The following is a 13,877-nucleotide window of genomic DNA, read 5'->3' as shown; positions in this document are numbered from 1 at the left end:
TGATCCATACTATCAGAAATCAGGACAGTGAGGGGCGTCTGGGTAACTCAGTTGGTAAAGCGTGCAACTTTTGATCTTGGGGTTGTAAGTTTGAAAAAAAAATGTTTTTTAATGTTTATTTTTGAAAGAGTGAAAGAGAGAGACAGATGTGAGCAGGGGAGGGGCAGAGAGAGAGAAGGAGACACAAAATCTGAAGCAGGCTCCAGGCTGAGCTGTCAGCACAGAGCCGTCCGACATGGAGCTGGAACCCAGGAACCATGAGAGCATGACCTGAGTCAAAGTCGGATGCTTAATCAACTGAGCCACCCAAGGCACCCCTAAGTGGCTGTAATTTTAAACCTCACATTAGGTGTAGAGATTACTTAGAAAAAAATCTTTAGGGGCACCTGGGTGGCGCAGTTGGTTAAGCATCCAACTCTTAATTTTGGCTCAGGTCATAATCTCACAGTTATGAGATCAAGCCCCATGTCAGGTTCTGCACTGGGCATGGAGCCTGCTTGAGATTCTCTCTCTCCTTCTCCCTCTGCCCCTCCCCCACTTGCACTCTCATGCTCGCTCTCTAAAACATATGTGTGTGTGTGTGTGTGTGTGTGTGTGTGTGTATATATATATATATATTTCAAGAAAAAAAAATACAGGAAGAGAGCAAACACTGGGCACTTGAGTAAATGCTACACTTTCGTGGCCCCTGCTCCCTCCACTTACCTTGCCCAAAAGCTCTTCAAACTCTGGGGACCATTCCTGCATTAGCGTGTCAATATCAGGCATGGGCCTACAAACACAGAGGTAAATATGAACAGGAAACGAGGACAGGTAACGGGTAACATCAGCAACCTCTGGGTCATGAGATTCTAGGATGAAGGAAGGTGGTCAGGCAGCCACATGAGGATTACAGGCTGGCCGGATCCACAGAACCTCAGGTTGATCTGGTATGTCCTCAGCCTGTGGGCCCTCTTCTCAGAAGCAATGGATCTGCAAGTGGGGAAGGTCACCAGGGGTTCCTCTGGTGAAGAGTGTGTATTTCTTACCTGGTATAGTGCACAGTCGCAGGGGGCTTAGAACGGTGTAATTCTGAGATGCTCTCAATCCATGTGTCAATGGCTTTGGGATTCTTCTCTGCATCTTCTAGGCTCTTTACTTTCATATGTTGCTAGAAAAATAAGGGGAAACCCTGGCTGATGACATTAAATAGCTCTCTTATTTTAACAGGATGGCTCATCATACGCTGTTGTTTCTTAAATAGCAGACAGCCGATGAATAGGGTAGCCTAACAGCAGCCAAGTGAAGATTAGAGGAAAACCTGATAAAATTTTCTGGAGCCATGGGAAGGGGGTGGGTGAATAGGACAAGACTGACCACACTGAGATGGCATTTCATACCCCTAGGATGGCTACAATTCCTTTTTTTAAGTTTGTTTGTTTGTTTGTGTGTTTATTTAGAGTGAGCGTGCATGTGGGGGAGGAGCAGATAGAGGGAGAGAGAATCCCAAGCAGGCCCCACACTGTCAGCATGGAGCTGGATGTAGGGCTCAAACCCATGAACTGTGAGACCATGACCTGAGCCAGAGTTGGATGCCTAAGAAACTGAACCATCCAGGCGCCCCTAGGATGGCTAGAATTAAAAAGACAGACAATCACAAGTGTGAGTGAGGGATGTGGAGCAACTGGAATTCTCATTCCTTACTGGTGGAATAGTAAAATGGTTCAGCTACTTTGTGTGTGTGTTTTTTTTTTTGTTTTGTTTTTTTAAGTTTATCTTTGAGAGAGAGAGAGAGCACAAGCAGGAGAGGGACAGAGAGAGAAAATGGGAGACAAAGAATCTGAAGCAGCCTCCAGACTCTAAGCCATCAACACAGAGCCTGATGTGGGGCTTGAACTCACGAATCGCAACATCATGACTTGAGCCGAAGTCAGACACTTAACTGACTGAGCCACCCAGGCACCCCAAAGGTGTGTTTTTAAATGAGATAGCAGTGATATTTATACATCTCTGTGAATAAACTCACTGACCTGTACGATCTGAAAGGGCGAGTTTCATGGTAAGTAAATTATATCGCAATAAAACTTTTTAAAACTAGGGCTGGCCTGAAACCATAGCTACCCCTTTTGATAGTAAGTCAACTGCACAGATACCAGCGGGGCCTCTGGCCATCTCCAGCTGGGGCCTGGACTGGACTAGTATCTTACTGTGACGTTGTGCTGTTTGGAATTCTCAGTCAACCAGAGAGAGAGCACTGTAGGGTCTGACTGCTTTGTAGAAGGCTCATCCAATACCAACAGGCCAAGGTTGTCTGGCTTTCCATCAGGACGTGGGACCTGGTTAAGAGAAAGGAAGAAAGAGGAAAAAATGGGGTTGGGCATACATAATAAGGCCATATCTGTTGTTTCCAATCAGCTGAAGAGGAAGAACTCTTCATTACTAGTATTAAAAAGCATGCTTGCATACCATGCTGTACTAAAATATGATCTACTACAAAACGCATGATCTATAGTATCTTAAATATAAAGCTGATAATTAGCCAAATAAATGACAAATTTTTAACATATAATGGTAGAATGAAGTTATTACCTAATACAATGAATAGAATTTGGAGAGCAAGATTAAGAACGCCAATGAAATGAAGAATGTATATGAAGGTAGCCAGTGCTAGCCAAGGAAATTAGTGGAATTGTTAAGAGTAAGAGAGGGGTCAGAAGAAACACCTAAGGACTCAGTTTTAGGATGTTTCGACTGTACCTTTAGGAATGCGTCAATATCCCCAACAGCGGGGATAAAATCAGGAATGAAAGGTTTCAGTTTGTGGTCCAGGTCGATCATCTGAGGGGTGTACCTAGGAGACATTGCCAAGGTTAGGTGGAGAAAGTCAGAGAAACGAACTTTACTGTTCAGGTTAAAAAATCTAAGGAGAATGGCCCCATTTCAGACTGGAGGTAGGAAACGGGTGGGGAGGTCATGAGGGAAGGGCCTGGTGCTCACCTGCTGATATATTGGAAGAGTTCCTTAATCTCAGCCGAAACTGGCAAATGTTCATAATCTGTAGGATCATAGGCCCTGTGAAAAGGAAAATATGGTTCGAGGTGGCCAGAGAAGAGCAGACGTGGCTGAGCCCTGGTTCAGCCCCCTCCTCACTGACCACAGACTCCCTGACTCTGAACCTTGTTTCTGCCCTGCCCACAACTGCCCTTCCTGGGTGGTTCACAAGGCAACTTTAGAATGGATCATAATTAGCTTGGTTATCTCTGCCAGTGAAGAAGAAAAGAGTCGCAGAAAATGGAAAACAATTGCTAAACATTTTAGAATGAAGCATACATTTTGTTTGCCTTTTTTGAATGAAAGGGATGGAGAGAAAATATGGTATGAGATTGCAATTTTTTAAAATTCAGGTATAACTGACAACATGAGATTTCAATTTCTGACATGAAAATAATCTGTCCCAAGAAAAACAAGAATTTTTACAAAGATGCTTTTAACAGTGGGCACCTGGGTGGCTCAGTCAGTTAATCTTCTGACCCCTGATCTCAGCTCAGGTCTTGATCTCAATATGAGTTCAAGCCCAGCCTTGGATTCCACGCTGGGCCTGGAGCCTATCTTAATTTAAAAAAAAAAAAAAAAAGTTTTTAACAGAACAGTGTTTATTTAAGAATTTTTTCAATGTTTGTTTTTGAGAGAAAGAGAGAGAGAGTGAGCACGAGAGGGGCTGTGAGAGGGGGACAGAGGATCTGAAGCAGGCTCTGCACTTTCAGTACAGAACCCAATGTGGAGCTCGAATTCACAAACCATGAGATCATGACTCGAGCCGAAGGCAGACACTTAACTGACTGAGCCACCCAGGTGCCCCTTAACGGTGTTATTTATACAGGTAAAAAATTAGAAACAAAATACCCAATACTTGAGAGATGGTTAGGCATGTCAATTTGAATGTTTAGTAGTTATTATTATTTTTAATTTTTAAGTAAGCTCTACACCCAATGCGGGGCCTGAACTCACAACCCAGAGATCGAGTTGCATGCTCTACTGACTGAGCCAGCCAGGTGCCCCCAAATATTGTATAGTTATTAAATACAGAATATAGGAAATGTATACAGTAAAAAAAACAAAAAACAAAAACAAAAACCAGTAGAACACATTAATTATAATTAAGTAAAATGTAATAAACATTGGCAAAGTACATAGGTGACTTGGAAAGTTATTAACAAAGGTCTGAGGAGGGTAGCTTAGCAAAAAACAGAAATATATCATTATTGTTTTAATTTTCACTTATTTACTTTGAGAAGGAGAGAGAGAACCCCAAGCAGGCTCCACGCTGACAGCACGTGCTGATGCGGGGCTCCATCTCACGAACCACGAGATCACGACCTGAGCCAAAATCAAGACTTGGGTGCTCAGCCAACTGAGCCACCCAGGTGCCCAAAACTAATATATTATTGACTTGAAGTTTCCATTTCCCCAGATTCTGTAATTTATGAAAGCAGGATATGATCATGAAGTAAGCTGGGAAACATGAAAAGTCAGTCTGGGATTAAACTTTTGCCTCATTTGCTTAGTGTCTACCTGTGGGTGGATAGTCCACAGGTAACTTTTTATTAAACTGCTTGATTTAATAAGTGATACATACAGATGATATAAAAGGAAAGGCATAAAATGTACAAAGTGAAAAGTTATGGCTCACTTCCACCCTTGTCCCCTTGCCACCATGTTCCCCTCCCCAAAGTAATCACTAGGATTAGTTTCTAGGGTTTCCTAGAAATAGTCTACATAATATTCGTTTTATACCCTTGTAGCACAGCGTAAACACTCTTCTATACCTTTTTAAAATTTAACACTGTCTCTTGGAGATTGTTCTTTATGGTGCACAGAGTGCTGCCTTATACTTTTTAATGGCCAGACAGAATTCCACTGATGGCTACACCATCATTACTTTAACCAGTAATGGTATATGAAATGGATGGGCCTTAGAATCCACTTTGATTAAAACCTATAGGGGTGGGTCATGAATAATCTATCCCGAGGACTGGAACAGGGTGAGGTTTTTCTTTTGTTCTTGTTTTTTGTTTTTTTTGAGAGAGAGAGTGAGAGAGAGAGAGGCAGAGGGAGGGATACAGAGAATTCCAAGCAGGCTCTATACTCAGTGTGGAGTCCTATGTGGGCGGGGCTCGATCCCACAATGCTGGGATCATGACCTGAGCTAAAATCAAGAGTCCGATGCTCGGGGCGCCTGGGTGGCGCAGTCGGTTAAGCGTCCGACTTCAGCCAGGTCACGATCTCGCGGTCAGTGAGTTCGAGCCTCGCGTCGGGCTCTGGGCTGATGGCTCGGAGCCTGGAGCCTGTTTCCGATTCTGTGTCTCCCTCTCTCTCTGCCCCTCCCCCGTTCATGCTCTGTCTCTCTCTGTCCCAAAAATAAATAAACGTTGGAAAAAAAAAAAAAAAGAGTCCGATGCTCAAACCAAATGAGCTACCCAGCGCCCCAAGAGATGTTTTTACTGAAACACCAGCCAGGAACACGTGCTTCAGTGTAGGGCTCCCAAGCACTTATTCTCTATCCATCCAACAAAGATCTGAGCCTAAACTAGAAACTCTCCTGTGCCTGTATGTTTTCCTTGCTGAACAGAATTGCTTGTGTATGTATATAAATGTTATTTCCTCGTTCCCAACTTTAGAGCTCCTTGAAGGCAGGGACCACCTTTTATATTCACTCAGCAAATCCTCACGAAACCACCGAACCTGCAAATATTTCAGATAATGCAAGTGATGTCATGGGACTCAATGAGGCAGTGTGGCCGGAAGAGAAGGAAAACGCATTATGCTGGCTTCTGAGACACCTGAAAATCCTACGCAGGATCAAAGGGAGATGCTAGAATTTCACTCCTAACTGATGTGTCTTCCTCCCTGGCTTGAGTGTCCTCAGCGAGGCAGGGCTTTCCTCACCCTTCCAGAGGGGCCCCGTGCTCTTCATCATCATCATCTTCATCAGTATCCGTCTCAGAGGAGTCGTCGTCGTCATCATCATCATTTTCACTGAAGCCCCGTTGAGGTGTCAGCTGCGAGGGCTTCTTCTTCTCCTGAGGTAGGGCAGGGTGGGCACAGAAAGAGCTACATAAAGAGAAGGTTAGTGTGCCTATGCCCCATTCCCTCCTAGTGCTCCCACACATACCCTCCCGCCCAGCACCGAATGACCAGAGAGGGTGGCTCTCTCCAGAAAGGCCCCAAGGACTGTCATCTTTTCCTGCTTGGCTGCACCCTGGGGCCTCACTTTCTATAACCACATTCGATTTTCTCCTTGAGGCCTGGGTATAGATTTTATCCAGTAGATATCTATTTTACCTTTTACTTAGGAGACCCCCAGTCAGCTCCAACTCTAAAAGTTAGAGACTTGAAGGAGAGGAAGGCAACTCTGATTAGTTATATTTTGGAAGGAAATGAGGGCAGATGAAGTTGGAAGACAATTTTAGGGGAATCTTAATACAAAGCTCATGGGGAGGAAATCTAGTGTTTAATTTGCAAGACTGCCGAGAGTAAGCTGCTAATAACTATCAAAAGAATCAACTCCATCCCCGAATTCCAATCAGCAGTTCCAGAGACTATGGGTTTTTCACTTCCATTCAGTCACACTTCTCTTCAGTGGGTATTAAACCTGCCCATAGTCCCCGTCCCTTCCCTCCCGAAGTCAAATGCAATGACTACATGTTATATCTCAAGATAAGAGACTCTTCTGTCCTTGGCATTACAACCTACCTTTCCGAGCTTCTGGTTCTCTAAGTATCATCCCACACTCTCAAGGGTATGAGGAGTCCAGTTTTGGGACTTGCAGGGGCATTTGGGACAGGGTCCATGTCTTTGCCTCTGTGGCCTGGAGCCTGTGACATGCCCTCACTTAGGACCCGAAGGATGACCGACTGGTCCCCTTTCAAAGTAGGTTTGGGGCACCTGGGTGACTCAGTTGATTAAGCGTTCGACACTTGATTTTGGCTCAGGTCATGATCTCATAGTTGTGAGATCAAGCCCTGTGTTGGGCTGTGTGTGCTGAGCATGGAGCCTGCTTGGCATTCTCTCTCTCTCTCTCTCTCTCTCTCTCTCTCTCTCTCAATATTTTTTAAAAATAAATAGTAGGTTGGGGCGCCTGGGTGGCTCAGTCGGTTAAGCGTCCGACTTCGGCTCAGGTCACGATCTCACCGTCCGTGGGTTCAAGCCCCGCGTCGGGCTCTGTGCTGACAGCTCAGAGCCTGGAGCCTGTTTCAGATTCTGTGTCTCCCTCTCTCTGACCCTCCCCCATTCATGCTCTGTCTCTCTCTGTCTCAAAAATAAATAAATGTTAAAAAAAAATAAAAATAAAAATAAAAATAAAATAAATAGTAGGTTTTGAGGGGCACCTGGCTGATTCAGTTGGTAGAACATGAGACTCTTGATCTCAGGGTTGTGAGTTTAACCCCCTCATGGGGCATACAGCTTACTTAAAAAAAATAGCAATAATTAATTAATTAAAAAAATAAAAGTAGGTTTTTTTAAAAAATGTTTATTTCTTTTGTGAGAGAGGGAGAGGGTGAGGGAACGCGACACGGGGCTCAGTCCCACGACCGTGAGATCATGACCTGAGCCAGTATCAAGAGTCTGATGCTCAACTGACTGAGCCACCTAGATGCCCGTAAAAGTAGGTTTCGAAAGCTTGGTTTCCATATGCCATATGGCTTATGCCAAGGTTAACAAATGTTTGGTTCCAGTTTTAAAAATTATTTAACGTTTCTCTTACAGTCAAGCAACTACTGGCATATAAAACTGTGACATATTACATAACATCAAAAATGCTTTTGGTCACAGGTTCCTGTATGCATAACACAGAATTATTATATATAGATAAAAATATATTTTAACTAACTGTAATATGTGTGTGACAAATGGCACCCAGTTGCAGAATTTATTCAATGACTGTGCTTTATTGGTATACAATAGATAAGGGTCTCCTATAGTGCTCTTTTTTTTTTTTAACGTTTATTTATTTTTGAGACAGAGAGAGACAGAGCATGAACGGGGGAGGGTCAGAGAGAGGGAGACACAGAATCTGAAACAGGCTCCAGGCTCTGAACTGTCAGCACAGAGCCCGACGCGGGGCTTGAACTCACGGACCGCGAGATCATGACCTGAGCCAAAGTCAGCCGCTTAACCGTCTGAGCCACCCAGGCGCCCCTAGTGCTCCTTCTTAACTCAAAATCTGCCAAAGCAATCCCTCATCACACAGGAAGTAGTTTGGTAAAGGCAGCTTTTTAAGAATACTGATGGCCAATTTAAAGGTTATTAAAAATAACCTCTCTGATTCTAGGTGCACACTAAATTAAAAAGATAAATTGAGTCCTGAATGTTGGTCACAGCATGATGAAGACTAGAAAAATTTAGGGTGAACATGTAAAACTAGGAGGCCAAATTAGGAAAACTGCTCACTTTTCTTTTGTCTGCTTCTTCAAAGCTATGTTTTGCAAAATCTCTGATCTAAAGGCAGAGGGCTTCCTATGCCACAGACAGATGCCTAAAAAATTACTTTGCGGGTAAGATGTTAAAACAGCACACTAGTCACCAAGTGGAACGACTTTATTTTTCTTAATAATTTATTTATTATATTTTTTAGTAATCTCTACACTCAACCTGAGGCTCGAACTCACAACCCCGAGGTCAGGAGTTGCGTGCTCCTCCCACTGAGCCAGCCAGGTGCCCCAAAGCAGGACTACTTTAAAATGTGACCTTGTATAAAAAGCTACATTTTCTACAATCAGTCTATATTACTATAGCTTTTTGCATTACTTCAAATATCCTTCTTCACTTGTTTCAAAGCTCCTGTTCTTGAAGGATAATCAAAAGGTAACTAACCATTGGATCACGTGCTAAGGCTGAACACAATGGCTGTGTAGGAGAGCATGTGTGCACCTGTAGGGTCCTGCCTAGAGCTGGAGGCATCTTGCCATCTTTCTTTCAGAAACAGAGCAATCCTCCAGGTTCACAGAACCAACAACAAAGTGACATCTGGGTCTTAAAACTTCAAAATTAAAGTCTCTTTCACAAAATATTGGCAGTATCACAAATGTTGACAACGAACAGATGCCTAGACCAATAATTCCAAACTCGCTTTATCATAAGAATTACTTGGGAGTGCTTGCTAAAAATATAAATTCTCAGGCTTTTACCTTCAAGATCCTGATTCAGTAGTTCTGGGTGGGGACTGGACATCTGTATTGTTAAAGGTAAGTACTCTAGTTGATTCTTATTGTCCATAAAGTTTGCAAAAACAACGCCTATATTATATGAAATATATGAAATATATATATTCCTCACCAAAAAGTCAGCTGTAATAGTAGGCTTGACTCCAGAAGGAAACAATTTTTTCTTTTTTTGAGAGAGAGAGAGAGACAGGGTGCAAGTGAGCAAGGGGCAGAGAGAGAAAATCCCACAAGAGGCAGACAGAGAGAGAGAGAAGCGGGGCTCACCCTAAGCGGGGCTTGTGTTTTTACCTGAAGCAGGGCTGAAACTCACGAACCATGAGATCATGACCTGAGCTAAAGTCAGATGCTTAATGACTGAGCCACCCAAGCACTCTGAAGGAGTCAAAATCTTAAGGCTCTTTGCTCCTGATTTTCCTACATGAGCTCAAAGGTATCCAACCCAACCCCTGGAGGTGAGTAGTCAAGAAATGTTTACTGCTGGGGCGCCTGAGTGGCTCAGTCGGTTAAGCATCCTGACTCTTGATTTTGGCTTCGGCCATGATCTCACCGTTCATGAGTTTGAGCCCCGCGTCAGGCTCTGCACTGACAGCTCAGAGCCTGGGGCCTGCTTCTGATTCTGTGTCTCCCTCTCTCTGCCCCTCCCACCAACTCCTGTGTGCTCTCTCCCTCTCTCAAAAATAAGTAAAACTTAAAAAAAAAAAAAAAAAAAAAAAGGCATGTTTACTATTGACCTACTGTCACCCAGACTAACTACTGACAACTCCCAAGTCCACAAGAAACTGTGGGTCATACTATACCTTGTTATTTTCCTCTTCATACTCATCACTGCTGTTGTCAGCCATAGTCTTGTCAGGAAGCTGGGCAGAACCAAGAAGTCCTTAGAAGAAAAGTTTTCCTTTTAGGTTAGTAATATGATCTTTAAAGACAAATATTTTTGGTTTATAGTATGTTATGCTCTGCTTTATGGCTAAAGGACAGAAGTCTGAATTCTAGTCATGGCTTTGTCAACTCAATTCAGGATATATATACTAAGCATTAGTGTGCATAAGGCACATTATACTAGTGGATTATCTGCCGTTACATAAATTATATACAATCTGCCCTTAGTTTACACACTGGGAAGGCCGGGAGTGAAGAGCAACTCTATGGCTTGAAACTCTTAGCCTGAGTCTCAGTATTCCCACATCTGAAGGAAGGCAGTGACATCCATCACTCAAGACCGTTACAAGGATCAAATGACAAAACTCAGGTGAAAGGAACTGACCCAGCTCCTGGCAAGTAATAGTCACAAATATGAACTGAATCCGGGTCCAGAAAAGCAATAAAAATATTCTGAACAATTAAAAGTATAACCAGATATAAGATAGTAACTGGCATGGAAACCATGTTCAATGATTTCTAAATCAAATTGAGCCAGGGGCACCTGGGTGACTCAGGTCACGATCTCACCGTTGGTGAGTTTGAGCCCCGCATCGGGCTCTGTGCTGACAGCTCTGAGCCTGGAGCCTGCTTCGGATTCTGTGTCTCCCTCTCTCTGCCCTTCCCCTGCTCGTGTTCTGTCTCTCTCTCTCTCTCTCTCTCTCAAAAATAAATACATATTTTAAAAAATGTAAATCAAATTAATGCCAATTAAACACCATTTTTCAGCCTGCTACCTTGCCCAAACTGAAAACAAATTGTAACGTCAACAGCCGGCAAGATTATAAGCATGCTCAAGTCAAAAACCTTGTCTAGGTATATATATATATCCCCAAAAGATTGAAAGCAGAGACTCAAAAAGATACTTGGACACCCGTGTTCACAGCAGCAGAGTCACAATAGCCAAAAGAGAGAAAAAACCCAAGTGTTCATCAATAGACGAGTGGATAAACAAAATGCGGTTATACCTACAATGGGATATTATTCAGCCATAAAAAGGAAGGAAACTCACACGTGCTATAGCATCAATGAACCTCGAAAACACGATGCTAAGTGAAATAAGCCAGACACAAAAGGACAACTATTGTATGATTCCACTTTTGTGGAGCCCAGAATAAGTGAAGTCATAGAGACCAAGTGGAACAGAGGTTACCGGGGGCTGCCAGGGAGAGGGGAATGGCGAGTTATTGTTTAACGAGTAGTTTCTGTTCGGGATGATGAAGGAGCTCTAGAAATAGACAGTAGAGATAGTTACACAACAATATGAATGCACTCAATGCCACCGAATCGTACACTCAAAAATGATTAAGGGGCGCCTGGGTGGCGCAGTCGGTTAAGCGTCCGACTTCAGCCAGGTCACGATCTCGCGGTCTGTGAGTTCGAGCCCCGCGTCGGGCTCTGGGCTGACGGCTCAGAGCCTGGAGCCTGTTTCCGATTCTGTGTCTCCCTCTCTCTCTGCCCCTCCCCCGTTCATGCTCTGTCTCTCTCTGTCCCAAAAATAAATAAACGTTGAAAAAAAAATTAAAAAAAAAAATGATTAAAATGGCAAATTTTATGTTAGGTATATTTACCGCCACCCCAGAGGTCATCCTTGATTCCTAACTCAAGAGCCAAACCCAATCCATCAGCAAGTATCTTGCATTTTCCTCTCCTCTCTACGCTCCCCTTCCTCACCACATCCGGGTCACTATCGCCTCAGCTCGCCATTGCAACAGGAGCCTTGGCTCCCTACTTACCTCCTGCCTGCCTTGGAAACCACTCCTTCCTACCATACGCTGGTCTCCTTCAAGGCCTCAAACGAACCCAAACTCCTTTTCACGTTTCACTGGCTTCTTCCTTTTCCTGCCCCACTTCTCCTCAATATGTGGATTTTTCTCATCTTTCAGTCTCAAATGTCACCGCCCCCTCAGGTCTTCCCTGACCCCCCTATCAAAAGAAGATCCCACTCCTCATCATTATCCTCTGTAACATCACACTCTTTGCCTCCAACAGTGCACTCACCACATTTGTCATTATGTTTATCCATTTGTCATCTGTCTCCCGTGATTACGAGCATCGAATGGCAGGGTCAGTATCTCTTTTAATACTGTATACCTAGTGCCAGGCAGAAGGCTGACACACAGTAGGCATTCAAAACATGTATGTTGACTAAATGAGGGGGTCAAGTCCTGTTAACACATTCCACTGAGATTTTGACTGGGATCGCAAGTTAAGGGCAGGTTACTGAAGCATCTTCAAAACTGTGCAAAAACAGTTTTGAGAAGTTAAAGCAAACAGACAAACGTGAATCCCTGGCCGACTGTGAGCAGAGCCGCAGCACCAAGCCACCGGAGATAGGGAACACTGCTCAGGTTGGAGGAAGACCCTGCGTCTGGGGGGCTGGGTTTTCTCCTCCCTTAACTAGTTGGAAATGATGGCCAATTGTTCGCCAAACTGGACTCTGAAAGCCAACATTTGCTATTACAGTAAAACAGGAACTTCTTGGAGACATTCATGAATCCATCCTGCTCTTTTGTTCTGAGAGCTATTTCCTTCCTCTCCCGTCCTCTCTTACCTTTGGGTCTGGGGGTTGGAGGATGAATACTTGCAACCTCTTCAGAGTCGTTAATCTCTAGACGCTCATCGTAGGTCTGGTTTTCTACAATTTTGGTCTAGGTAAAAGGAGACATAATTACATAGCTCATATCACCGGATATGAGCTGATTCCAAACCAGTAGTGGTTCCTCTTCCTTACCCAAGACACCAGTTTTACATGAAACCTTTACCCCCATTCAAATTTTCCTTGGCTTCTTGGCCCAAGTCAAGCAGTTAAATCATTCTGCTGCAGCTCTTGTTTAGGAACTGCTGGCAGGCTGGCTGAGCATCAAGGGAATCGTGGAGGGAAACGACAGCCAACTGAGGGGACCAGCTCCCCAGAGCTGTAAGATGCACGCACACGGGCACAACAGTATTTGTCTTAAGAGGCAGCTCTCGGGGCTCCTGGGTGGCGCAGTCGGTTAAGCGTCCGACTTCAGCCAGGTCACGATCTCGCGGTCCGTGAGTTCGAGCCCCGCGTCGGGCTCTGGGCTGATGGCTCAGAGCCTGGAGCCTGTTTCCGATTCTGTGTCTCCCTCTCTCTCTGCCCCTCCCCTGTTCATGCTCTGTCTCTCTCTGTCCCAAAAATAAATAAACGTTGAAAAAAAAATTAAAAAAAAAAAAAAAAAAAAGAGGCAGCTCTCTCCTTATGGTCACTTTCCCCCAAGGCTGTTGGGGTGTCGGGGCTGGGGGGAGGGAGCTAGGGGGCTGTAGAGGTTCTAAAAAGAGTTCTGTCTCTGGAGTCCCCTTGTTTACCTGCAGAGAGGGTAAACTCCAGTTTCTCAGTCCCATCCAATAATCCCAAGCGCATCACCCCCATCTCTACCCCCTGTCTTGAAGGTCGGACCCCACTGAAGTTTCTTGGGGAAGTAAAGGAAGCCGAATGATAGCTGGTGGCGTGAAGGAAGAGAAGTAACGGTTGTCACGGAGATGGGAAGAGATGGGGGGATGGAGGGAAGGGGAGTGAAGATTCCTCCCGGGAGGGAGAAAGGGACTTCTCTTTCTGCTAAGGTGAGTACGAATTACCTGTAGCCCCTCTGAATCCGTCTCCTCTATATGGAAAGAACCCCAGCCTACGGCCGGAGTCTCACTCCAATATCAGATGAGGCCACTTTCGGGCTTCGACTTGGAGCTGCCTGCCTTGTTGCCAGTCGCTAGGAGGCAAAAAAAAGAAAAAAAAAA

The 13,877-nt window shown here is 44.4% G+C and overlaps 1 protein-coding gene across 2 annotated transcripts in view; it reads right to left on the bottom strand.

Annotated features, from left to right (window-relative positions):
- IFT46 (intraflagellar transport 46) overlaps positions 1-13,877 on the bottom strand; it is a 17,444-nt gene extending 3,567 nt beyond the window's left edge. The window contains exons 1-9 of one of the 2 annotated variants that reach the window (XM_086678973.1): positions 13,722-13,877; positions 12,676-12,772; positions 10,001-10,080; positions 5,926-6,059; positions 2,977-3,051; positions 2,737-2,830; positions 2,187-2,315; positions 1,029-1,150; positions 706-772 (exon numbers count right to left, since the gene is read on the bottom strand). In XM_086678973.1, the coding sequence (XP_086535099.1) occupies positions 706-772; positions 1,029-1,150; positions 2,187-2,315; positions 2,737-2,830; positions 2,977-3,051; positions 5,926-6,059; positions 10,001-10,045 (666 nt within the window). In that variant the 5' untranslated portion in view covers positions 10,046-10,080; positions 12,676-12,772; positions 13,722-13,877. The remainder of the gene's footprint in view (positions 1-705; positions 773-1,028; positions 1,151-2,186; positions 2,316-2,736; positions 2,831-2,976; positions 3,052-5,925; positions 6,060-10,000; positions 10,081-12,675; positions 12,773-13,721) is intronic. The other variant, XM_086678974.1, reaches the window with a different exon arrangement.

Source organism: Puma concolor, chromosome D1 (genome assembly GCF_028749965.1).
Source record: "Puma concolor isolate L17-30 chromosome D1, mPumCon1.1.hap2, whole genome shotgun sequence".
Taxonomy (NCBI): domain Eukaryota; kingdom Metazoa; phylum Chordata; class Mammalia; order Carnivora; family Felidae; genus Puma; species Puma concolor.
The sequence above is the reverse complement of the archived record's forward strand: the minus strand, read 5'-3'. Positions and strand labels throughout refer to the sequence as shown.